Source organism: Zootermopsis nevadensis, unplaced genomic scaffold, assembly GCF_977971745.1.
Source record: "Zootermopsis nevadensis isolate Lab colony 2312 unplaced genomic scaffold, Znev_1.0 Znev_ptg000010l, whole genome shotgun sequence".
NCBI lineage: Eukaryota > Metazoa > Arthropoda > Insecta > Blattodea > Termopsidae > Zootermopsis > Zootermopsis nevadensis.
In genome coordinates, this window is record NW_028259142.1 from 1,383,138 (window position 1) to 1,410,085 (window position 26,948).

A 26,948-nucleotide genomic window follows, 5' to 3' on the forward strand; every position below is an offset into this window, starting at 1 on the left:
AAGGCCAGCGTTCTAACCTCTAGACCACCTCATCTTATTATTATTTAGTGTTCTGTCTGACGACAGGTCCATATGAACAGGATCCTTCCATCCTTTTCTCGGACTGGGACCTGTTCATATACGTTCTTGGCAGATGATCCAGAAGTGGTTTGCCATTGCCTTCTTCTGTGTGTGAATGGAGTAATTGTTGGGATGCCACGGAGGAAAACTCCGTGTTGCCTAGACCACGGCCTTGCCCGACACAAGTTATAAATTCTGGCACCGCCGGGAATCGAACCCGAGACCCCAGGACTACAAGGCCAGCGTTCTAACCGCTAGACCACCGTGGCGGACTAGAAGTCTATGCAATAGGAAAATAGGCTTTATAAGTTCTGTCAAGAACTCCTTGTTTTTCGTTAGGAAATGAAATGTAAAGCAAACATCTGGACTCGGTGCAATAATTCAATCAAGATATCAAGTCACGTCCACAGAACCAGATCTTTCTGGATATTGTGTGCGCTGAAATCACTTTGACCTCTAATCAATGGAACATAACCTCAATTGGCTCGTAATTCTAAAGAATGGCAACGAAACAAGACCTGATTCGTCAGTGATAATGTGAAAGTTCACTTTCAATAATTATATATTCCCGAGGTCATTATAACTGTTCCGATAATGTCGGGCGAAGGTTTCCTAAGTAAATCCAACACCGTCTGTCAGATTAATCGGCAACAAGTATTTTATTACTTCTAGTATATTCATCAGGTTGAACTCAAAAGAAACAAACGAAACTCGCCTTGTATTCAGCGAACAATACGGGAATTATAAAACGCAAGGAAATTGTTCACGATTCAACACATCAATGCAGAGGAGATACATTTTTTTTCTGAAACGTTGGTAACTGCACTTCAAAAGACCAACAATCGACTTGTCCTCTCGCCGAGGAATCCTACCTCTATCACAGAGTTCATTTTGAGCATGAAAAGGCCAGAGTCTCTAATTCGTTAAGAAGATAAGAATAAGAAGAGATGTCTACTTCGACAAATCAAATTCTCTCCTAATTTAGCAGAAACCTTAAAAGGAATCTAACTTCCATTGTAACATGCAACTCTACCAATCACCATGTTAGACAGAAATTGTTTTGTATAATTCATAAAATACAAAACCTTCGAAAATGGTTCTATTGTTGTCATTATTATTATTATTATTATTATTATTATTATAATCATTGTCAAGTTTAATAAAACCTCAGCAATAATGAAAATAAAGATAATTAATTTTCCTGATCTGAACTGTCGTTGGGACGTCCGATGAAGTTTAATCACACCTAAATCATCCATTTTTTTATCTCCGCGTGCTAAAACGTCCCCTTCATCTGGACACACTGCTGTTTAACAATGCTACCGGCATATTAACATCAATTTAACAAAATTAGTTAATAAGATGTTAAAGTTGCGTCATATTGTGATATAATAAATATATATTGTTTAAATCTTGTCCGTCTAATCACAATAAATTCTTATTAAATATTAAAATATTACAATAATTAACATTTTAAAATATTTAAAATATTAAATGATGTTCTTTATCGAAATATTCGATTTACATTAGACCATCATTTTTTCATGTTTCACGACATGTTTCAGTTCCTAAAAGAACCATCCTCAGGTGTATATAATTATATAAAGCTTCAAAACGATAAATAATTTCAAATAGTTAATTAGTTAAGCTGAAACGAATTGCGTTGATGCCAAACGTTACCGCCGATCTGTACAATTGTTTCTTAAACTTTTCGACCACAAAACATTTTAGAAAAATATCTCATATATCAAATGAAAGACGCAGACACAAATTATACTGGAAAAAGATTTACCCTTATTTAGAGAACACGCGGTATATTTTTAAGACGACTTCTGATATAAGTTTTCATTACCCATTTTGAAATTTTGTTCAACGTTAAAGATACAAAATAAAAAACTCGTATTTTGGAACGACATTCAATTTTTTCCAAGGTTCAGAGATTGGGGGTGGGGGGGGGGGTTGTAGGAAATATCAAAAACGACCTTCAGCGACCAACCACAATGACAGCATTAGACAAAATGCTGTTTTCTCCTTCTGTAGTACTAAGGATGTGGACGCCATTTCGGAGAAAAACAAAGGACACGCACGACTCGCATATAAACCTTTTCAAAAACAGTTGTTACGATATGTACCACCTTACTTCAGTATCACTGCGCGGTATGTTCTCGGCTTAATCAGCGATTATTTTCCTATGCAGAATGTACTCATTGGTATTTAAGTTTTCTCTGCCGTAGAACTTAGGTTTCCTTCGGCTTAACTTATCTTTTCTCCACTTCTAAACCTTTTATTCAACTCATCTATACGAGAAGGGCAAGTGGGCACGGCCTGGAAACCTTCACAGTCGAAAATCTGCTTCTCAGATTTAAATGTAACATCTCTCATTACTCTCGCCTCCTTCCAAATCCACTTTACCTTTTTTTTATTTATTGATTCATTCGGCTTCAAACGGTTGATGATATTTGGTAGCTACAGAGAATCTAATAGATCCTCTGGTTCAGTTCCCTTGTTCCCTAATGCCCGCAATTGAATTAGGAACGCACGGACGAGCAGTCTCGTTCAGGCCAGTCCTTTGCATCAGGAAAATTTCCTTCGTTAAAGCCTCAAAGATACGTAAAAATTGTGTTCAATTTTCCTTTGTCGACGAAAAAGTCAGAGATGACGATGCATTTTAACAGATTATCGCGTGACGTAAGAGAACCACGAGGTCAGCGAGTGATCGCCCATGTTATGAAGAAACACCGAGGCCTATCATCACGTCAGTGTCAACTCCATCAAAACAGCTGGGCTCACGCGCCATAACACATACTGAATACGCCTGTGTGTTGTGTTCTGAATTAACACTTGTGTGCCCCCCCCACCACCATCCACAAAGCGTTGCATCTCCCGGCCACTTTGTTCTGCCTGGGACCAAACGGGCTCGGCACAGAACAAACACAGATACAGTCTGATTAACAAAAACAAAATTAATTCAAATTACCAAAAAAATTAAACCGACGAGTCTGCGCAGAGAAGGGGCCAATACGAGGACAGAGTTCAATACACGACCTGACTCCAGCCGGGGTCGATGGGACCTCCTGAGGACCTGGGGCCCCGCCAGCATTGTCCCCAGTGGGACCGAAGTAAGTCCCTTACGAGGACAGAGTTCAATAGACGATCTGCCTCCAGCCGAGGTCGATGGGACCTCCTGAGGACCTGGGGCCCCGCCAGCATTGTCCCCAGTCCCTGCCATGCAGTCATGAGTCTGATGGACGAGACTGATAATGACTGGGGTTTCTGAACTCTGCCCTCATTGTTTTAAACACGTAAAATTAGTAAGTACTTTCACAGATAGCCTGTGACAGGCAAAACACTAGTGATTATGAACATCAAACAAGAACGAACTGAAACGAAACTATTATAAACAAGTCTGGACAAAGTTACCTCAAACGATGACGTGTTATTAAGTCCAAAACTCTGTTGTTTATCATTTGCAACAACCACGTATTTTTCATTGCTCATACTAAAGGTAGAAATTTCTCTTATTTGCCTCACAGACATGCAGTGTCCTTAAAGGAATGGTAATTTAGTTTGACCTTGAAAAAATTAACACGACTTTATGTCTCATATGAAATGTTCTAAGCTGAAATCAATTTAAGATCGGTTCATAATCACGTAACATATCGAACTGGGGGAAAAAATGGTTTGTTATCTTTGTATATTATCTGTTTTGTTAGTCAGTCAGTGTAAAACTACTGCATACGACAGAGGCATACACTATTAATGGTAATAATAATAATAGTAAGATAATCTTGTGAGGTTTGAGGTTCTCACGGCAGTGAATACGAAGATATCTGTCTTCTGGGTTAAGCCGTGTAGCCTGGTACAAGTTTACCGACGTTTCGGAGTTGCTTCTACCAGACTACATAGCGCATGAGAACCTGAAATCTCACCTGACGTTAATTAAGTCAGGAGCAGAGAGTAGGTAACAAACCAAGAACGAGCTGGAAACTGGGTTCAGGGGAACCTGCCTGTTAGACCATGCTCGTTCAGGATGTGAGTAAGACTGGCAAGCAATTACTGATTCACGGCGATGGACTTACGTGTTAAAAGTGCGATGACAACACACAGACGCAAAAACTCATGAGGGGCTGAACGAATTTTAATTAAAGTTGTAAGTCGGGGAGTTTTCCTACAATTTGTCGACATGTGCCAATTTTGGTCAATATCGGTCAACTTGAAGACACCACACGCTGCGAGCAGATGTGATTGAGTGGGGAATCCTCAGGCCACTTTGATTACCATGGGAATCCCCACCCACCTAGAGAACACTCCAAAACATAAAATTTTAGAGAAAGCGTCCTAACTTGTTTCTTGAAAGAGTGTGAATGATGTTTTCTCACAGCTGTTATTTTGAAAGTTCTGGCTGTCACGGTAATGACAATGACTGATTAGATGACGTCACATGTTATTACAGCCACAGCTGATCCAAACTACCTTTTAGCTGCGTCAGTTACCATTAAACAAGGAAGAAAATATGTAATCGTCCGCACAGTACAAGAGGACACTAATGACGTCAAGGTTTTCCCTAGACAAAACGAGCACATTTACCGGCCTGATGATCATTTAGCATCGCAATTTATTGATTCGCGTTAATACGTGTTGCAGACGAGCAGCTGTGATCTGCTTCGTTGAACCTACAAGCCCTAATATTCGGAAAATATAAAATGGGCAATGCCAGGGGTGAACGTTCACACCTCCGAAGCATGACGGTCACTCAAACAACAAGTACTTTAAAAATCCAGCCCGTACCTCAAAGAAAACACAACATTCCACCATTACAACGATCAACTCGTTAACGCTGTTTAAGAAAATAATCGCCGTTTATCATGAAAATAAAACGAAAACCATTGATGTACTGTGAGTTAAAAATGTAGAGTTACTGAATATAAACGTAGACGGTATATATATACTTACCACTATACTTTTAAAGGATTAAATTCACCTCATTCTGCCAACATTTTCTCACACGTTAAATAAATTTAAAATTCAAGCATTTTGAAACTTGTGTCAAACTACGTCCAGCCATTTATTTCCAGCGAATGAGTGGCCAACCACAGGCCCACACACTTCGGGTAGCCTCGTGGCCTATTCTAGAAGCCAACGGTGGTCATTTTTAGCACAAACGCCAGATTAGCTGATTAAGTGTCAATGGTGACGTATGAAATGGCTTAGTTTATTAAAATGTCTTCGTTTAATTCACAGAACACGCGTATACATTTTTATTTTGGGACACGCGTGTACGTAGTGACGTTGCGTGACACCCGGTAACAGTTAAGAATGTGAGGCCGATTGGAAAGCAGTTTCTTGGTCGGTTCTCTCTTTTATCTCAGCAGGTTAACACCTCCACGCTGCTGTACCTTTGTCATGTTGTCCACACGCTCACCTGCATTCATTGTACGTTAAGTAATGAAGGTCTCGGGGTTGCCTTGGAGATAATCACAGGTCGAAATATCAGTCTTGTTGCCTGCACTGTCTTAGCGGGTCAATTCTGTGGTGAGCAGAACAAATTAGCAGGAAGCCGTTCTCCCTCTAAAGGTTAATTGGTGGGTGTCGATAATGATGATGCTATTATATATTATAAATCGAATTTCGAAACGTGTCCTTCGGCAGGGCCTTAATCTTAGTATCTACTACTTACTGTTGCAAGACGCTATATCAGCTCAGCGTGTTGAGTAACTTATTTTACTGTGACCTGGTATGTTGAATCCCGTCTAAACAACATTTAAGAATCCAGTCCGTACCGCGAAGAAAACACAAGACTTCACCATTGAAAAGATCAACTGGTTAACGCTGTTTAAGGAAATAATCGCTGTTTACAGTGAGAATCGCACGAAACTCATAGATACAGTGCGTAGGCATCTAAATAATATTTAAAGATTCAGTCCGTACCGCGAAGAAAACACCACGCTTCACCATTACAAAGATCGAGTGGTTAACGCTGCTTAAGGAAATAATCGCTGTTTACAGTGAGAATCACACGAAACTCATAGATACAGTACGTAGGCATCTAAATAATATTTAAAGATTCAGTCCGTACCGCGAAGAAAACACCACGCTTCACCATTACAAAGATCGAGTGGTTAACGCTGTTTAAGGAAATAATCGCTGTTTACTGTGAGAATCACACGAAACTCATAGATACAGTACGTAGGCATCTAAATAATATTTAAAGATTCAGTCCGTACCGCGAAGAAAACGCCACCCTTCACCATTACATAGCTCGACTGGTTAACGCTGTTTAAGGAAATAATCGCTGTTTACAGTGAGAATCACACGAAACTCATAGATACAGTACGTAGGCATCTAAATAATATTTAAAGATTCAGTCCGTACCGCGAAGAAAACACCACACTTCACCATTACAAAGATCAAATGGTTAACGCTGTTTAAGAAAATAATCGCTGTTTACATTGAAAAACATACGAAATCTACAAATACAAAAATGAAAGGTTACTGATTGTTAGAGAAGCTGGTACACAGAGTTACCACTTAAAGTATATTTAATAATCACAAAGGTGATGGTAAATAATGGTTTGAAGTTTTTGAGAAGACGGTGTTGAGGAGAATATTTGGGCCTAGGAGGAAGGAGGTCACAGGAGGATGGAGGAACAAACTTTGCAACGAGGAGGTGCATATTTTTGCCCTGTTCCAGATATTATTGCGATGATCACACCAACGAGGGTGAGATTGGTGGGGCACGCAGCACGCATGAGGAAGATTAGAAATGCGTCACAATTTTGGTTCAAAAGCCTGAAGAGAAAAGTTCACTCGGAAGACCTAGACGTACATGGAAGGATAATATTAAAGCAGATTTTTTTAAAAAATTATGTTAAGGGCTCAGGTTAAGGGCTTTTGTGAACATAAAAGACGGGGAATTGCTTATCAGCTAATCAAGAAGGTGTCTGTCTTGTTGGAGTCTGAGTTAATACGTAAACACGTTGACAGGAACAGCTGTTGCTTAACTTATAATCACTATCTCGTTAATGAAACAGATGTTTGCTCTGCATATTACGTCAATAAATATTGATGCTGGCCACAGCAGTGGACACGTTCATAACAGATTCTTGACAGATGTTGAAACTGACAGTCTGCGTGGGCCTACTGAGAAAGACAGCAATTCCTGACGGAGTCCCAAGTAGTACCTACCGCCTTCATCGTCTGCGTAGAAGTGTACAGTGCATTCAAGCTGTGTTCCTCGGCAATCGGCAGCCATGCGTTTTGCCCAGTGTCATTATGTGGCCTGTTTTCTTTGAGGTACAGACTCATTACATGAGATTCACTGTCAAAGGAATACAGAAAAGTAGGTTCTGCGACCGGCCATCTCGACACAGGTTTTCCTCTGTCTTCAAGCAAATGCTGAGATGGTTCCCAAGTTCCAAGTTGCCACTGCAAGCTTCTCATGCAGCCCTCCCGACTTAAATTAATCAAAATTTACCACCCCTTAACGCCGTCAAAATTTACCCCCTCCCCTCAGTAGGAACTTCTAAATTATGTTCCAAACTTCCAAATCAATAGCCTCAGCTTTCTCTGATACAAAATTTCAAAATTCCGTCTTTTATGCCAATCATCACACTAACGCCTTCACTCTTACTTTATCCTTAACAGAAGGACGAGCGGGCATTGCCTGGGGACCTCCTAGCTATAAGATGCTCTTTCTCCCCCCAAGATATCGAAGTGTCTCTCACTTCTCCCCCACCAATTTCCTCTTTCTCTCTCTCTCTCTTACAGAAAAGTATTGTCTCGTTTTGTACAAAACTTTTTGAAGATTTTTGTACGCTATGTCACCGGCATCCCCCAGCCCTGCCAGCTGCTTGGCTAGAATGTTAAAACAGGCCACAACCACTTCCTTCAACGTCATTTTCAATTGACGATGTTGAAAAAGCGTTGCTAAGCGACTAAAATAAGTCGTCTTAAAATAACTATCGAAGGACAAAGAAGACATTGCGTAATCGACGCGAAAAATGGTCTTGGGGAAATGTTATCCGTTTTTTGGGCACTGCACGTGGGTAATTGTTTTATAAATATATTTCGCCACGTCGTGGGTGCAAAAGATGTGACGACAGCGCCCCAACGGCAGAAGTTCTCTGTTCAAGAATAGTGAGTGAGGTCACTAAACCACAAGACGGCCAAATCGAGTTTATTTTTGTCAAAACATCGAAATAATTTTGGGATGAAAAAAAAAATGTCTTGTTCAAGCCGTGGACTCCCCCAGATGTAGCAACGACAAGTCGGTGCGAGATGCTCGGAGCAAGTGACCACAAGCGACATGACCCCGTAGAAGGCGTGGACAAGGGACGATTCGGAGACATTTCGAAGATAAAAAAAGATTGTTCAATGAATCGTTCACACTGAAGGAACAGAAGTTTGCATTTCAGACCCGCCTTTAAGTCCACGAAGTAAAGTCCTTCTTAAGGAGCTTGATTCCATCACGGGCCCCATATCCAGAGCCATATGAATCCAATCCACATCCCGAACCCCCTTTTTTTTCAAAACCAATTTTAATATTATCATCCCATATACTTCTAGGTCTTCTGAGTACTCTCTTCTCGTCCAAAATTCTGTGTGAATTAGGTCCCATTTTACCCAGCATCATAAATTCTGATCGGTGGTCTCAAAGGCGTTGAGACCGAACCTGGATTGGGTCCTAACCGATTTTCTCCAAACCACTTGTGGGTACAGTAGACAGAAATGCACAAATCAAGAGGCAGGATTGTTATTTAGACAGGAGACGAAAATATCAAATGTTGTAGTTCTGAAACCTCTCTAACAACTATAAATTGGGGGGGGGGGGGTATTTAAATTTTCCACTTTACTGAATGATCAGGAACAGATTTATAACCTTATTCTCTTCAGCACCAGACGTCAAACAGTAACCAGTACTGGAGGACAGACCTTTGTACTTTGAACAAATCCAACCTCACTTTGTTCGCTGGCATTTTTATTCATTTGCCTTCTGAATTACAATTTACTGATTAAATTACTCGTTAATTTGCTTACTTATGCGGGGATCGTGGCTCTCTTGGTAGTGAGGATGGCGAAGTTGGTCTTCCTGGTTGTGACGTCTTGTCCACTTGAAGGTGGTCAGCGCCTCGAGGACGCGCGGGGCGATCCCGGAAGACCAGAATCTGCAGTTCGGTCATAAAACTTCATTTGCGTCATGTACGATACTATGTAAGCCACGGTGGTCTAGCGGTTAGAACGCTGGCCTTGTAATCCTGGGGGTCTCGGGTTCGATTCCCGGCGGTGCCCGAATTTATAACTTGTGTTGGGCAAGGCCGTGGTCTAAACAACACGGAGTTTTCGTCCGTGGCATCCCAACAATTACTCCATTCACACACAGAAGAAGGCAATGGCAAACCACTTCTGGATCATCTGCCAAGAACGTATATGAACAGGTCCCAGTCCGAGAAAAGGATGGAATGATCCTGTTCATATGGACCTGTCGTCAGACAGAACACTAAATAAATAATAAATAATACGATACTACACGGAATGACAGAGGTTGATGTTGACACAAACTGAACATCGCCAGCCACGGTCCGAAATGAATTTTACTGAGTGTAGTTCATTATCTTCTGCGAGAGTGACGGATGACCTGTCTTCAGACACCCTCGAAGAATTTGCCGTCAAGACAGCCGAGATTCTGGCTCAGAATTACACACGACTCCTTCCGAATACAGGGCAGCAGGAGTGCCAACTGCTATGTTTCAATTCCGGTAGGTTCTTCTCACGCAAATTTGCGCATTGCAACGGATTAAGTTTCTCGTGGTTTTTCTCCGTTTCTCCAGGTACACGCTTGGCCGCGACCACTTCCTAACTCGTCCTTGGACAAGCGAGGAAAGCTACAGCGCTGATGTCGCCATCAGGGTCGAGGAAAAACCTGTCTGGTCACAACAACGTGAAAGTAATTGCATTTTACGGTACCAGCAAACACATTTTTCTTTAATTTTAATTTGCATTTTTTTATATCGTGACATAATACAAATGGCGTTTTCCAAGGACTGGTCCTGCTCTAATAACAGTAATCAAGAGGATAAAAACAAGTCTATGAGTTTGTGGGCCGTCGTCACATGCCAGAAAACTTCAAATCTCAATCCGGAAGGAAGTTCAAAACGCGGGGATCATATGTCAGAATAACAGCATGAGGGGGGGGGGGGGGCTGGGCCACCATTCGGCAACTTTTAACCTTTCTTTTATCCGAGAATGAGACAGCCACGTTCAGGAAGGAGCGTTTCTGGATAATGCAATTCGTAGGTTACAGTTCGCTCTCTGACAAGATTTAAAGACGTCGGCGCGCGCATAGGTTGACTATTTGTCGTAAGATAATTCACTTCCTGTTGTTAAAATTAAACAGGAAGAAGGAAATAAACCTATTCCACTTCCTTATTTAATGGGACTTTGTATTCTGAAGCCCGAAGTTCATCTAAATAATAGTTAACAGTTCAGTCCTAACCTCAAACAAAACACGACACGTCTCCACGATAACAATCACTTGGTTGAAGCTTTTGAAGACAAACAATTATAGTTTAATATGAGAATCATAACAAGCCACAGTGGTCTAGCGGTGAGAACGCTGGCTTTGTAATCCTGGGGGTCTCGGGTTCGATTCCCGGCGGTGCCCGAATTTATAACTTGTGTTGGGCAAGGCCGTGGTCTAGGCAACACGGGGTTTTCCTCCGTGGCATCCCAACAATTACTCCATTCACACACAAAAGAAGGCAATGGCAAACCACTTCTGGATCATCTGCCAAGAACGTATATGAACAGGTCCCAGTCCGAGAAAAGGATGGAAGGATCCTGTTCATATGGACCTGTCGTCAGACAGAACACTACATAATAATAAGATGAGGTGGTCTAGCGGTTAGAACGCTGGCCTTGTAATCCTGGGGTCTCGGGTTCGATTCCCGGCGGTGCCCGAATTTATGACTTGTGTTGGGCAAGGCCGTGGTCTAGGCAACACGGAGTTTTCCTCCGTGGCATCCCAACAATTACTCCATTCACACACAAAAGAAGGCAATGGCAAACCACTTCTGGATCATCTGCCAAGAACGTATATGAACAGGTCCCAGTCCGAGAAAAGGATGGAAGGATCCTGTTCATATGGACCTGTCCTCAGACAGAACACTAAATAAATTAATAATATGCGAATCATAATGTAGATTTATCTACTTTGTTACAAACAGGGGTAATTTTATAACGAAGTGCTCTGGGTTACACCATTCCCGCGTACGAAACGTGTTGCTGTAAATGGTAAGAGTGCATTGTAACCCTTCTTGAATTATACCCTGGCATTTGCCTTACAACAGAGAAAAAGCTACGTAAACCTCGATCAGGGTAGTCGAGTGGTCAGACCACTCGTTGTATCTTTTCACGGACAGCCTTCGGGTGGCCTGTTGAAAGTCAGTCCCCCTCAGTTGCCCTTGGGTGACCTCGGTCAGCCCTAGATCGTGACAAGTGCCTGCCGATTTGCCGGACTAAGGGGACTCCCCACAAGAGCGAACTACGTTGCGAGCGAGTCAAACAATCAAACTTCCTGTCGTTTGTTTTTGACACAATGGGATCTAGACCCATTTAGAATAAAATCCGTATTAAAACTTGGATTCCGACGCCGTGCGAGTAACTGTCGTGTCATAGGAACGACGTGGAACATTAAAGTTACTTATTGCATTCAGACGTACGTAAATAACTTTCCATATCTTGTCCAAACAATTTCTAATTCAACACTTAGTAACCACTACCAAGTTATCTCTACTCCAAACAGACTGCTCACAAAGATAAAATATCTGAGTTCAAGAACATGAAAAGAGCGACTTTATAAACAATCTCTGTTTAGTACGGCGATGGCAGAGAGTTATTCTTAACTACAAGCAGTTATGCCACAAAAATCCATGCCTCGACACACCGAATTATTCGGTACAATCATAAGAAAGCGTCTACAGTGTTCCGAAACTCTGCCACTTTTCTAAGCGAAGCTACAAAATAAGATTCACAAACACAAACTGGATTGATTAAATTTCCCAACAATGGCTAATCGCAAATCAACACAGCAGAAAGCATCTGACGGTAGATGGCTCTGCCAACAATAGTGGCACAACCTAATTACGACGGTAAAAGGCCCTGGAAACAAAGAAACTAATGTAAGCGATGGTACTGATAAGTTAATAATACGTCTTTGCGAATTGTTTATAAGTGTGACAAGAAATTACGTGTCGATATTCGGGCCACAGATTTCATTTTTTTACATTTTCTGCAGACAGGACAGTGCAGCTGTACCGCAAACCATCATGGCGACTACAACCGTTGATCGGTTTGTGCTGGAACAGTGAACCCAAACACAACCAGAATACCGCTGCGCGTTGCTGTTCGGTCAACAGCAGTGCGTGTTTGTGTGACCTAGATCGGCTATACCTAGGTGGAGGGCAGCGTTGCCAGACGGATTCAATTTTTCCATACTAAGTTCTCCTGGTATGAACCAAAAGATTAGTTTCGTGAACTAGGGGCGACCGCAGGTCGTGATTGGAGACACGAAAGATAAAAGACTGTACTGTACTGTCAACAATGAGTCGAGTTATGAAATCAAAGCCAATACAAACTCACAAGATGGAAGAGTAGTGACATCTTCGGTTCAGTTGACGAGGACACCCCGACACATAGGCTAGCGTGCGCGACATTTAGCTGTAAATCTAATTTTAAAGCTGGAAAACGGGGCAACACGGATTCCGTGTTCTCTCGCGGTCGTGTGCTTAACAAACCTACTTCATATTCGGTAGGTCCCGGATTCAAACCTCGAATATCCTGACTGGGAGGCGTGGTTTTCCTCAGTCCCTCCAGGAAATCTTCGGGATGGTACCTTAAATCAAGCCACGACCATTTCTTTCCATATCTTTTCCTTTTTTGTTCGCGTACCCCCAGATATAATTTCTATTCAACTTTGTACCCCCCAAAGTTGTTGGTGTATAATTCAAGTTATACATAGTATATAATCTACATCTAAAATAAATTAAATAAATTACATTACTGATTATTCAGTGTTTATCATAAAATAATATATGCATCTTTTAAATTTCGCGTACCCCCGGGGGTACGCGTACCCCAAGTTGAATACCACTGGTCTAAAGTACTGAAAAGGCGACCTGAAATAAACTATAAATGAATAAATATTCAGGGACTGAATCTGTGCATGCAAAGTGGTACCAGCATCCTTTGCGCAAACTTCAAGCTGGTATTTAGAGCTGAGACGATTTTAAAATCACGAAATTTGTTCACGTTAAACAAATGAAAGCAGAAAGTGAGGAGAACATTCAGCGAGCAACATTTGACGTCTGCTTTCATTTAAATCTTTTTCACGTTTACCCACAGACCAGCAGAAGGGTTAGGAGACGAATTTATTTGCATAATTTCGTTTAAGTTTACGAAAACCTAAAAATTCCCAACTTAAAAAAAATACTTGCAAAGTCATAAGATGGCTGTCTTTTGGATTTTAGCGCCGTGTAGTGTGGTAGAAGTTTATCAATGTTTCACCGCCCTGATGATGGAGACAGCAAGGACCTTTGAAACGTTGATAAACCAGACTACAAAGTGTTGCAACCCAAAAGACGGCCATATTAATGAAACTTCTGTACGTAATGAATTCAGTTTATCTCGGAAAGTGAATGAGCTGCCAGCAAACAGGCAATCAGAAGTTTTACGACGTCTGAAATCACCTGAAAAATTAAAGTAATTGATAGACATTTCTTAACAGGGCGTGGATCGGTGTGTGACGTGACAACGATAAAGAGACAGGTACGAACCTATTTATACGTAAGTCAATATATGTTCCGCGTAGCAGTTTGTGACGGAAAAATATCATGGCTACAAGCGAAAGGGCGTTTGGTTCTAAATTTATAGTCGAATTTCCCACGACGTGATGAATAAATAAACATCTCTATTCAGTTTTCGGTATGTACCACATTTATAACTGATATTATTTGCATGTATTTGACGTCTTACATCAATCACAAGCGAAAAACTTTAACTGGGCATTCCAACTTTTTTATTTTTATTTTTCAATGACCGTAGTTCGACTCTGAATTCATGAAACACAATTATGTTCTATAACAGCGTTGCCACAGAATTATTAAACGTCTAATTTTAAGTAAAAGTAACTTTCATGTCTTCATCACTGAGAGGTTTAACCAATTCTGAAACTCTTAATGATGACTCCAGGTGATAGAAATGATAGCTGGCCTTGTAATCCTGAGGTCTCGGGTTCGATTCCCGGCGGTGCCCGAATTTATAACTTGTGTTGGGCAAGGCCGTGGTCTAGGCAACACGGAGTTTTCCTCCGTGGCATCCCAACAATTACTCCATTCACACACAGAAGAAGGCAATGGCAAACCACTTCTGGATCATCTGCCAAGAACGTATATGAACAGGTCCCAGTCCGAGAAAAGGATGGAAGGATCCTGTTCATATGGACCTGTCGTCAGACAGAACACTAAATAAATAAATAAATAAACAAAATTTATGTCGAAACATAAAAAGTGAAGAAATAATGTGGCTCGTCTGTGCAGAGACGGGAGGAAAATATTTTAAGAGATCTTACAGTACTAGGGTGATAGTGGACTGGATTCAACTGGCTGATAACGTCGTCCAGTGGCGGGATCTTGTGAACACGGCAATAAACCTCAGGTTTCCATAAAAGACGGACAATTCCTTTCACTAGATGAACAATTATTCGATTCTCGAGATGATCTGTGATGTATGGAGTTTGCCTTAAGCAAGTCCAACACAGCACATTTAAAATGTTGACTGTTTCCTACGTTAACTTTTGACATCGTTTATACAGCTCGTGAAAGGTCGGACAGATAAGACGATGAAGGTTAGAGAACTTCTCTGTGTATCGATTGTTTCTCGATAGTCGATATCCGTTATAATCTCGAATCGAAAAAATGCATTGTTTGTGACCTAGGTTACCACGGCGGTCAATATGATGGTTGCGACGCCGTGTGTGTGTATATCCACGTACGAGTTTACACTGTTTCACGACCGACAAGAACAATATCGTTAAAAATATCACGTGCAACAATCGAAATGTTAAAATACGATACGGGAAAATCTTAACTGAAATGAGTGAAATCTCCACACATTCATTTTAATTAATTTATTTTTAAAAAATATCACATTTGTTCTTAAAAACGTGACTAACCTAAACCACAGAATGTACAATAAATATGCTTATCGTAATAGACGGTAAGATTTCACTTTTCAAATAGTATTAGGCATTCTTTATCATCCCTACTCTTGTGTATTTGAATAAATCAAACATTGTTGAATTTCTGGAATAAATTTGAATTTCATTAAACAAACATCGTTATGAAAAGAACACTGGCGAAAATGCGGTTTGTGCAGAACAGTCCGAAAGCATGTGAAACTACAAGCACATGTATGTCACACTAATTTTAGCCTCTGATGACAGTCAACAATTACGTCAATTGTTTGTCTTTCAAAATGTGAAATGTCTGCAGGGAACTGGCAACGCTGCATTTCTCATCGGCGAGTCCTGCGCGATGGCCCTGCGTACATTCACAAGCAGTCACCAGACAGCTCTGGCGTCGCTAGCGTCCTGAATCGATCTGAGATAAATACCTTACGTTCCGCAGCGTTTGTTAACAGTTACCGAAGAAACTTTCTGTCGATTGGGTCGCTGAGAAGTGATAGGTTTTTCTTTGTTCTGTTTATATTCTGAGATAATGATCTTGAGTAAGTGGCAGATGCTTGGTTGCTGTGAATACCGAGTCCTTGAAGTCCTAAAGCAACTTCTCCGCTAATTCGCCATTGTCTGTTGCCAAAGAACTGAGCTACATAACTAATTTGTTTCATTGCGAAGAAGGTTTGTTGTGTGAACATTAACATTTGGTGTAAAGTTGCCTAGTGAACAATAACGAGAAGTTGTGAGGCGATGGTGGAGTGATTTCTAGTGTAATCAGGTCGCGATCCACATCAGGAAACGGCTCCACACGAGCAGAACTTCTTTTTGTCAACCTCGTCAGTAACACTGGCCCCGGTACCGAAAATCAAATCCCGCGTTGGAATGAGGGCTGATCTTCAACTATCAATACGACACACATCTTCAGATCACTTTTCTGAACTGGTGGAAGACATTTAGTATAGGGTGGCATGGTATGGTACCTTGATTTGCCCATATCCTCCTCCTTCTACGGTGTGTTGGTCGCCCTACCCCGCCCCACATATTATTAAATAAATTGGGTTGGAATGCCAGTGTTTTGGTACCTGAAGGCTCTCTCTTATGTTACGTGGAGTTCCATTGTTTCTTTGCGAAAATTTATTTTGTTCGGAGGCTTCTTGGCATTTTTATCATCTTTTTCGCAATTCTCTTGCCCGGGTCTGACTGGTCATTTGTACCTGAAGATAACGGCCTGTGTGAACAACAGGAATTATCTCGCTGTAAAAAACTGGTGTTTCCTGCGTTGGTTCCACGGAGACGGACATTCCTGTCAGGAACGAGAGGCCGACACCAAAATGGCACCAACAATCAGAGGCATCTGCGACGACAACACAAAGGACTGTGATGACATCTTGGTGAAGGAACGACTCAAATTGTCCAACAAGCAGGGTAAGCGGAACTTCCATGACGATAGTCGGTCGTGTTGAAAGTTTAACCCAGAACCACGACAAAATCTTTGCCATCACATCATACTCGTCGGTAAAAGCTCAGTTTTTAAACTAGGGCTAGTACTGGTGACGAGAGTCGAATCCAGAACCTTCTCAATATGAATGTAGCACCTTTAAGTGCCACAAAGAGAAATCAACACTTTACAATCGCAGAGATCAACCGGACATTGCAGGTTAGGGACGTAATAGCTGTTAACACTGACAACCATACAAAGCACATAAATACGAAATGTAAAGCAGGTGGTACAGATAGTTACCGCTGGACATCAAAGGGTAGAACAGTACATGGCTGGTTGCCTAGTCTGAAAACTACGGTGGCCATAGATCGTTTTTGCATTAATCGGTAATCTCTTAGCAGCAGCAAGCTGGACGAGACGGAATGACGACGTAATAGGCAATCAGAAACTACTGGACCCCCCTCCCCGTTAGCTTTTTCAGTTTCATGTAGTGGCATAATCTGTAAAATGTAGAACTTGGGTGCAATTTTTTCACAGAACTCTTTGCGTGATGTTTGCATGGTGCCAATTGCAAGATTACTTCCAAGTTAAACTTTGAAACGCAACAATGGCTCAGGATGTAAAGGGAGAGTTTGTTTTGTTTCTGTGCGTATTCATCACTCGTCACTTTTATTTTAGGGCATTCCGTTGAGATGGGAGTGCATTTTTAAGATGGCTGTCTTGTGGGTCGTTGTGCCGTGTAGTCTGGTAGAAGTTTACCGAGGTCCATGGCTTTCTCCATCATCAGGGCGACGAAACGTTGGTGAACTTCTACCAGACTACACGGGGCAGCAACCCCGAAGACAGCCATCTACAGACTCACCGCCGCGGAAACCTCAAATCCTACACAGTGAAATTTTACGTTACCATCGTATGTGTGTGTCATACAAATTAAAGCTAAAAATCGGTTTGGAACACTATTGCCACAAAAGTTAAACCAGCTCACAGTTCGTACCTTTGTGCTCAGTGGCCGTGTTCCAACACAAATCTGGCACTAGAAACGCAGAGCTATTTTTGTGCTAACGTTAAAAGGTGATGATGAACAGCTCCGGCTGCTTCGTCAGTGCATAAAACATTTGTTTACCGCTTTAAGGCAAAGTATTTCCTGCATGTATCACCAGCATCAAGAGTTACTAACCCTTCTTATACACCCCCCCCACACACACACACACACAAAGTATTTGTGTTTTTCGTATTGTGCTCAGGAAACAAATGCAACGATTACTTCCTTAAACAGCGTTAACCAGTTGATCTTTGTAATGGTGAGGCGTGGTGTTTTCTTCGCGGTACGACTGAATCTTTAAATGTTATTTAGATGCCTACGCACTGTATCTATGAGTTTCGCGTGATTCTCACTGTAAACAGCGATTATTTCTTTAAACAGCGTTAACCAGTCGATCTTTGTAATGGTGAAGCGTGGTGTTTTCTTCGCGGTACGGACTGAATCTTTAAATATTATTTACATGCCTACGCACTGTATCTATGAGTTTCGCGTGATTCTCACTGTAAACAGCGATTATTTCTTTAAACAGCGTTAACCAGCTGATCTTTGTAATGGTGGAGGGTAATCTTTTCTTCGCGGTACGGACTGAATCTTTAAATGTTATTTAGATGCCTACGCACTGTATCTATGAGTTTCGCGTGATTCTCACTGTAAACAGCGATTATTTCTTTAAACAGCGTTAACCAGCTGATCTTTGTAATGGTGGAGGGTAATCTTTTCTTCGCGGTACGGACTGAATCTTTAAATATTATTTAGATGCCTACGCACTGTATCTATGAGTTTCGCGTGATTCTCACGGTAAACAGCGATTATTTCTTTAAACAGCGTTAACCAGCTGATCTTTGTAATGGTGGAGGGTAGTGTTTTCTTCGCGGTACGGACTGAATCTTTAAATGTTATTTAGATGCTTACGCACTGTATCTATGAGTCTCTTATGATTCTCACTGTAAACAGCGATTATTTCTTTAAACAGCGTTAACCAGCTGATCTTTGTAATGGTGGAGGGTAATCTTTTCTTCGCGGTACGGACTGAATCTTTAAATATTATTTAGATGCCTACGCACTGTATCTATGAGTTTCGCGTGATTCTCACGGTAAACAGCGATTATTTCTTTAAACAGCGTTAACCAGCTGATCTTTGTAATGGTGGAGGGTAGTGTTTTCTTCGCGGTCGGGAGGTCACGCGCATTGAAATCCCTGCCCAAAGACAGGAAATTCCAGCTATAGAACCCCCAAGTTAAGCCATGATTGCTTCCTTCCTTATCCTTTCACAGTCTTAATTCAATGATTGACCCATCATTCGACGCTCTGTAGTGTCCGAGCTTTCGACAGCGTCATTAAGTAGAGTATAAATAATGGAACTTGAATCTGAAAAGGCTGTGAGTCACTGGTCATTTTGTGAAACTGTTGCTTTTGATACATTATCATTTCACTGTTCATTCGACTCGATACTGTTACGAAACCTGAGTCTACACGGCGCCGTAACCCATCGTCCTGAACCTCCGTGAAAACCTCGGATCTAAGTCAGCTCTTCACCAGCCGACAAAATCTGACCACCGTTATTTTGATCTTATACGTAAATTGAACGTGGCGTTTCAACTAAGCCACTGCCATTACCAATACCAATAACAAATCAGGTTACTCAAAACATATTCTGTTTACGGCACACTCGAATGACATCCTGGAAAATACTCTATCTAATTACGAATTCGCAGTACACAGGACCATATTTAAATGTATCAGAGAGGTATCATTTCTAAAAAAAGTGTGGAATCAAACTTATACACTCAATACCTACTGTGGCACCTGCAATCCAGTATTTGAACTACTGATATATAACCAGTTCCATTATGTAATGACAGTATTCGAGATTGATTCCCTCTTTCTACTGGTCAGTTCACGGCCTACATCTTACTTATGCAAGTTGACAATTTAAATATAAAAATGTACGTATTTCATTTTGAGGTGTGTTGGTTTTTTAAAATAGCAATAATTTAATTTAATTTTTTAAATAAAAAAATACATGCAAATATTTGGAAGATTTTCCAGGTATTAGAAAACTTGTTCTCCAAATATGTCAGACTTGTGTACGTGAATAACAGCATAACTGTAATTCAGATAAATATTCAGTCTCGGGTCTACTGACATGAAGTTGATTCATAGATCTGGTCAAGTCTACGCTTCTAACCAGTTCTGTAACTGATTACATGTCACTAATGCTCTTATTTTAATTTTCTTTTCTTTTCCCCAGGTTCAAATCACAAACAATTTGGGCCCTTAATGGTGGCCTTTGTGGGTATTCCAGCCAGAGGAAAAACGGTTACGGCCCACAAACTGGCCCGATATTTGAACTGGACAGGAGAAGTGGCTAAAGGTTTGCTAAAGATTACATTGCTCACAGGTTTAGCGTAGCTTCCAGTACATTACTTTTGAACAAGATTTAACGTGCGGGAGACCAAAGAACGGTCTTTGTAATAAAATAAGAGATTTGTCGCATAAAACCAAGTGAGATTTTATTCTCCACAGTGCTGTTACTAAATGAGCACGACCGACAAATTTCATCTTTGATGACATCGAGATCGCTTCTTTCTGCACGTGCGTGTTACCACAAATCTACACGAGGATATGTTCTAGTGAGACTACATGAAGAATACTCGGGTTCAATCCCCGACTGAATCTTTCACTGGACGTAAAATAGATGATAAATAGAAAATAGTAAACACGCGTACTAAGTATTGTCCCAAAAGACCTTAATACCAAATGATCAACAAAAACTTGCCCATTGTATAGATTTCTATGTGTCATTTGTCCAATTAAGAGCCGCAATCCCAATGCTTCAGACATGTCTCCTGCAAAGAGCGCGGCCCTCGCCAACATTTTAGAAAACTCAAGCTCGGATTGACTAAGAAAGACACTGGGTTGGGTTACGCAGTGCCACAGACCAGGGTACCAGAAAGTAGCACCGTACGCCCCAAAAACACAAATGCCATGAGTTACCGGGGGACTTCTATGCATCCTGCATTGTCTGTGACAAGCGTAACACCTTTATTTCAGTATTCACCGTTAGCGAGTATCGGAGGAAGCTCGTGGAACAGTACGACAGCCATGATCTGTTTAGGGCAGACAATCGTGAGGCAATGGAAATACGTAAGAAGAGCTCGGTGGCTGCTATAGAGGATGCGGCGCTATGGCTTAAGGAAGAAGGAAATGTCGCAGTGAGTAGACTTACGCTACAGAGTTTTTAGAATTGTTTCACATGAATTGATTTTCGTATCAGGTTTCTAATTCTTTCAAAGATAACTCAAATTAAAAGAAAAATAATCTTAGGTTATTCTTCATCTTAAATAATAAGTAACATTTTAGATATTTTTAAATCTTTTAGGATTTGTTTAGTTTGCTCACTAATCAGTGTATTTCAGCATTAAAAGAAATTAGACCCTTCATATAAAGTTTGTCCCACTATACGCCATGTAGGCGCTTGGGGGGGAGTGGAGGTATAGCTCCTCTCTTTCTTGACGTCGGCACTAGATGGGGGTGAGTGGTCAGCATCACGCCCCGCCGGCTTTACCCCTGGGAAAGGTTCCCGGTACCCATTGGACAGGAGGCTGGGTGGGCCCCAGAGCCGGTCTGGACGCAGAGGTTAGAGGAAAAATCCTCTGCCCCTGTTGGAGATCGAACCCCGGTCGTCCAGCCCGTAGCTAGTCGCTATTCTGGCTCAATAGCGTTCATATGGACGACTGTATTTTACTGTTTCAGGTTTTGGATGGTACAAATGCGACCAGATCTCAACGAGAAAATGTTTATGATTACTGTGCAAAATTTGGCTGCAAGCTTCTCTTTATTGAAAGCATCTGCGACGATGACGACATCTTGTCCAGAAATATCAAGGCAAGCTTGTCAACGCACTGACCTATTTTGCTATAAATTTATTGTATACATGATGTAAAAGCACGCGTTCTGAAGACATTCACTTTGACGCTTACTATGATTTCTAAAAGAGAAATTATTACATGAAAATTATAACAAATTTTACAGCTATTTTCTTAAAGGTATGCTCATTGCAGGAGGTTCTGCAGAACAGCCCAGACTACAAGGACATGGCCGAGGAGAAAGCACTGGATGATTTTCACCACAAAATCCAGCATTACTTAGAACAGTACGAGCCCATCAACCCTAAGCAAGAGCCCAATCTTCAATACATCAAGATCATGAATGAAGGTGTGTTTTGTTTAATAATCACAAAACAAATGAGCGCACAGTTATTTGATTAGACTGCTGACTCCGTCACGTTTGGTTTTAGGTGAAAACGTGTCGGTTCGCCGTGTGACGGGCCAGTTGGAGGGCCGTATTTTGGCTTTTCTCTCAAACTTCAAACCTGCATCAAAGACTTTATATTTTTCTCGGGTATGTACGGCATTTATAAATTTGCCCCCTTCCTTTAACTGACCTTAACTTAATTTAATTACTTGCTGTGTATTGTGAGAATGGGAGTGAACTCTTATCTGATTTTATTAATTCATTCATCACATTTGCTCGGCATAAAGCACGTGGATATTGTGCGGCCATAAATGACCTTGAGTGAGTAAATTCCCTTGTGTGCATAAAATTCTGTGTAATTTTTATGCATTTGTAATACAATTGCAAAGCATCCAAATGTAAGCCTTCCCAAGTACTTACACACCTACATATGTATTTTTTAGTATCAAAATGGGCAATCTTCTTTTATGGCTCTCCGGTCCGCATTCGGTCCATGGCCACCTCAATTTTCCTCTTCCATTCGGTCCTCTGATAGCTCCGTCTGTCCGAGGCTTTGATCGAGGTTTCGAAACGTCTTCCTTTTTACGGTGCAAGGTTGTTAGCCTTGCGACCAACCCCCAACCTGGAGGACAAGGGTACCTGTCTTAGTCTGACCTCTCCCCCTCGACCAATCTGGCTAGGGAGGCCCTACCAGTAGCTCTTGGGGTCACTGGGCAATAGGTATATAAAATTCTGTGTTGTTCACGTAGCATGGTGAGAGTGAAAACAACGTGTTGGGCCGAATTGGCGGTGACACAAATCTTTCGCCACGTGGGAGAAAATACGCAAAGTCATTGGCTCGGCACATAAACGAGGACAAGATTGAAGGACTGAAGGTTTGGACGAGCGAACTGTGCCGCACCAAGCAGACGGCCGAAGGCATTCACGCTCCTGCAGAGCATATTGCGTCTCTTAACGAGCTTCATGCTGTAAGTAAATGCACGTACTACAATAGGGATTAGCTCTATCTAGTGGGCCCAACTGTGTAGGAACCTGAAGACGGAGATAGAGTCCCATCTCCGAAACGTCGTTTTACGTTTTATATTTACTAGACGATGGATAATATCCAAGAAAATTTGTATTCAAATGAAGAGTCTTTCTTTCCATGCTCTTAGATCCACAGAATACAGGGTGTGAATGACTCTTTTGTGGTATCCATTGCAGTCACATATTTGCTCCCGTATATTTAATGATAATACGGTTACAGTTCAAAATAAACGTATTGCAGGGTGTCTGCGAAGGCCTGACATACGAAGAAATGCAAGAAAAGTATCCCCAAGAATTTGCTTGGCGAGACCAAGATAAGCTTCGTTACCGATATCCCTGGGGCGAGTCATATGTCGATATCATGGCTCGATTAGATCCTGTTATTTTGGAACTTGAGCACGACGATAACGTGCTCGTCGTCAGTCACCAGGCTGTCCTCCGCTGTATTTTGGGATACTTCCTGAACAAGAAACCTGGTAAGCATCTTCTGTACAACAGATCGGTTTTGTGCCGGTATCACAGATCGTTTTACGTTCCTAATAAACATTGTTCTTTTCAGATGAACTACCTTATATCAATGTGCCCCTACATACTCTCATCAAGATAACAATAGAGGGCTACAACTGCCACATGGAGTGCACCAAATTGAACGTAGACTGCGTCGACACGTACAGGAAGCAGCCAAAGGTACAGGTTGGAAATAACTTGAAGAGAGTAGGAATTAAGGTTCTCCCAGTGGTGGCAGTCTCCTCGGTTGTAGCGTCATAGAGTCTGGTAGAAGTTTACCAACGTTTCAGAGGTCTCTGCTGCCTCCTTCGTTAGGACGACGAGTTGTACGAGTAAACTTCTACCTGATTGCATGGTGATAGAACCCAGACGACATCTAAGTACAGTAAAATGACGAGAAGTAACTTCTCTTCAACATAGAAAACAAAAGGTCTTACAGGAGGATGGGAAAATATAAGCAGGATATTTATAATTTATACTTCTGATAAAAGGAAGGCAAGGCGGAACCACTGTGGTACTTTCGCAAAAAAAAACCTGAAAAGGGGTCACGATGGTCATGGTCGATGGGGATATGAGAGATGGATGGGACATTTAGCACATATGGGAGACTTGAGTTAAGCTGGACCAAGACTAGATCCAGTGGCAAGCTCTTGTTAACATTTCTAGACCACATGAGAATTATCACACAAAGATGCTGATACAAGAGTTCATTTACCTCCGAAATATGTAGTGCCACCCGTTTTGCCGGGATGTTTGCGTAAGATGTGACGGTAAAGAGGAGAACGTCAAAACTTTGGTGATATGAAAATTTTGGTACTTAAATTTAGGTTTTGTTCATTAGTTTAATGTCCTGAACGTTTATTACAGAACTGTTCGGCAGATCGCACAACGGATGATGCTCTTCTTACTGTGCCGTCACACTTTGACTCTGTCAATCTGTGGCAGATGACAGGTCAGCCACATCTCATCACACAGCACTAGAGGACTTCCTTCATTTAATTTCAACTTCTCTCTGGCCGCATCAATTTCTTTTCTTATCTCTTATTCCCAGTTTCTTCCATGAATGTTAGCGACACTTCACAGTTGTGCGTCTTGATACATTGCGATCATTTCCACCTCCCCGTTAAACTTTTAACTATTACTAAAAAAATTTGCATTTTCAAGGAAAAAATAAAGAGAAAAATACCAGACCCTGCCTGGGTCACTCACTGGCAATAAAACTACTATCTGTGTACACAGTTAACACCCAGAACTTTTTACGAAGTGTTTTCTTAGAAACAGTAGTCAGTGTATTTACTTGAATTCTGATAAAATTTGGACCTCCTGCTTAAAAGAAAAATACTTTCTATGCAAAACTAAACTCAAAACTGAAATGGAGGTTAAGGTACCACTTATCACGTAATTTTCATTAAAACAGATGAATTGAGATGGCCTTTGAGAAAACAATTCAACAAATGGAAGCCTTCCTTCATGGGTAGCTTAGAAGTAAGATTCAAGGTCATCTTAGTCGCAAAACAAAATATTTTAGAATACGGAACTAACTCTTTGTATCTCATAACTTGTACAAATGTTAACGAGTCTTGAAATTTTTTTTTCCCGACAATATGCTTCATCTTTGGTTTGTTTCATGTAACGTTACGTCTTGTGTACTGATATTTGTATGCAGTTGTGCCAATAATTTTACACAGGATTCATCATTTTGATGACCAGATTTTTTTCTTTAATACTTTGTACAACGCAGTGTTTAAATAAACATACACGGTACTTAAGGAAGTGTAGTTTAAATGTTTGTATGTATGCATTAGTGTAAGTTGTGTGAATTTTTTAAAATATTTTCTATAGATTTATGTAACCGTCGGCACCAACGCTTGCCCACAATGTTCCGTTTCATTACGGAGCACGTTATGCAATGAACGCTCAAAGCGACACGCACATGCACTACGTTAAGGAAAGACACAAGTGGCATCTGTGTTTTAAATATTCTGTAATTCAACGTTGTGTGTCGTAGAATGATGATTACGTGTTCCTCGGACTGACGCTGGAACACAGTTGTAAGAGTTGAGTTTGTCATGGAAGTGAAGATGTCAAAGTTGGTCTTTTGGGTTGTAATGCCATGTGGACTTCAGCCCTGAAGGCGGTGTGTTCCTCTAAAACACTGGTACCCACCTACATGGTGTCGGAACCCAGAAAACCATCAACAAAGTTGCACTAAGCTATAATGCTGCTGAATCATTCAGCTGCATTGAATGTCAGCTGGAACTGAATGATAAAGTATAATATTAAAAATGTTTCATGTGCACAATCTACAAAAAAAAAAATGTCAAAGCTTACTAGTGGACTGTAAAAGCACATAGTTTGACTGTGTCTAAGTAACGTGACACAACTATGCTGTATGTATTAATACAAATAAATAGAACTATAAGACGCACATGGGAAAGTAAAACAAGTTTTACTGTAATCCCAGTGTATATATGCAGTGCAATGCAAGAAAAATAATACTGACTCTAAGAATTCAAATTGTGGTTACACGTGATTCGGAGAGAAGTCCAATACTGATACGCCAGCACTACTAAGCGCCTCTGAGCTCCTTTTATCCCAAAGCGCAAATTTTTGCAGTCTGCCCTAACAACTCTATTTGCAGAAATTACAATGTATGATACATATTAAAGTATATTTAAACCCCCGTACTATGGGGCCGCCAGGTGGACTCGGTGGTGCTGATTTAACAGTATGCTGGTATCAGGTTAAAAATTGTGTGTTGTCTAGTTCCACTTTTTAAAATCTATATGCTTACGGTTGTCAAAGTAACCAAACTATTAATAGGAAACAACCGTATGTACAAATATGACAGTAGCTTAATTCACTAAACCACAGTATCTGCACTATAGAAAGGGGGTAGGACAATTATTACGTCAAATGTTGTGGTCTCTTACTAAATTACTTAATGGCTTCTAAATGTGTCGTCAGTTTATGTGATTAGTCTATAGTTTATTATTTTAAGTAACAAAATTTTAACCATGTTTCTAATATTTCTTGCAGTGGAGGGGAATATCTGTAGGTCTGTTATTCAGACCATAAAAGAATTGATTAATTTGGGATTGTTTCTAGCATTGAACTAAATTTCCTTGGGAATTTTCAAGGAAAATGCAATACCTGCAAATCAAGAAATGTTATTGTTTGTATTAAGTACTGATCTTTTATATATTAATTAAAATAGATTGTAAGATTAAAAGAAAACAGATTTTAATTATATGATTCTCTGTATCGTATAGTTTTATATGACAATACAAGTATAGTGTTACTCATGTATTGTCCTGTATCCGAAATCCTGTTTTCCTACACCGAGTCCCACATCTTCACTTGTACACTACAGCAGAGAATTTTTA

At 40.9% G+C, this 26,948-nt stretch overlaps 1 protein-coding gene across 1 annotated transcript; it reads left to right on the top strand.

Moving 5' to 3' along the window:
- The first annotated feature begins 15,683 nt into the window (after window positions 1-15,683).
- LOC110827275 (6-phosphofructo-2-kinase/fructose-2,6-bisphosphatase) lies at window positions 15,684-26,867 on the top strand. The gene is made up of 10 exons (XM_022058771.2): window positions 15,684-16,714; window positions 20,024-20,146; window positions 20,827-20,987; window positions 21,529-21,660; window positions 21,837-21,990; window positions 22,073-22,176; window positions 22,779-22,997; window positions 23,297-23,531; window positions 23,615-23,742; window positions 24,430-26,867. Exons 1-10 carry the CDS (start codon window positions 16,354-16,356, stop codon window positions 24,541-24,543), a joined length of 1,731 nt encoding a protein of 576 aa, XP_021914463.1. The 5' UTR covers window positions 15,684-16,353; the 3' UTR covers window positions 24,544-26,867.
- The last annotated feature ends 81 nt before the right edge of the window (window positions 26,868-26,948 follow it).

Bases quoted from the DNA above. Each gene is read 5' to 3' on its own strand.
- LOC110827275 (XM_022058771.2), top strand. From the start codon at position 16,354: ATGCCAGTGTTTTGGTACCTGAAGGCTCTCTCTTATGTTACGTGGAGT. The intron at 21,661-21,836 runs GCAAGCTTGTCA...TGCTCATTGCAG, and splicing joins TCTTGTCCAGAAATATCAAG to GAGGTTCTGCAGAACAGCCC. The intron at 23,532-23,614 runs GTAAGCATCTTC...TGTTCTTTTCAG, and splicing joins CTTCCTGAACAAGAAACCTG to ATGAACTACCTTATATCAAT.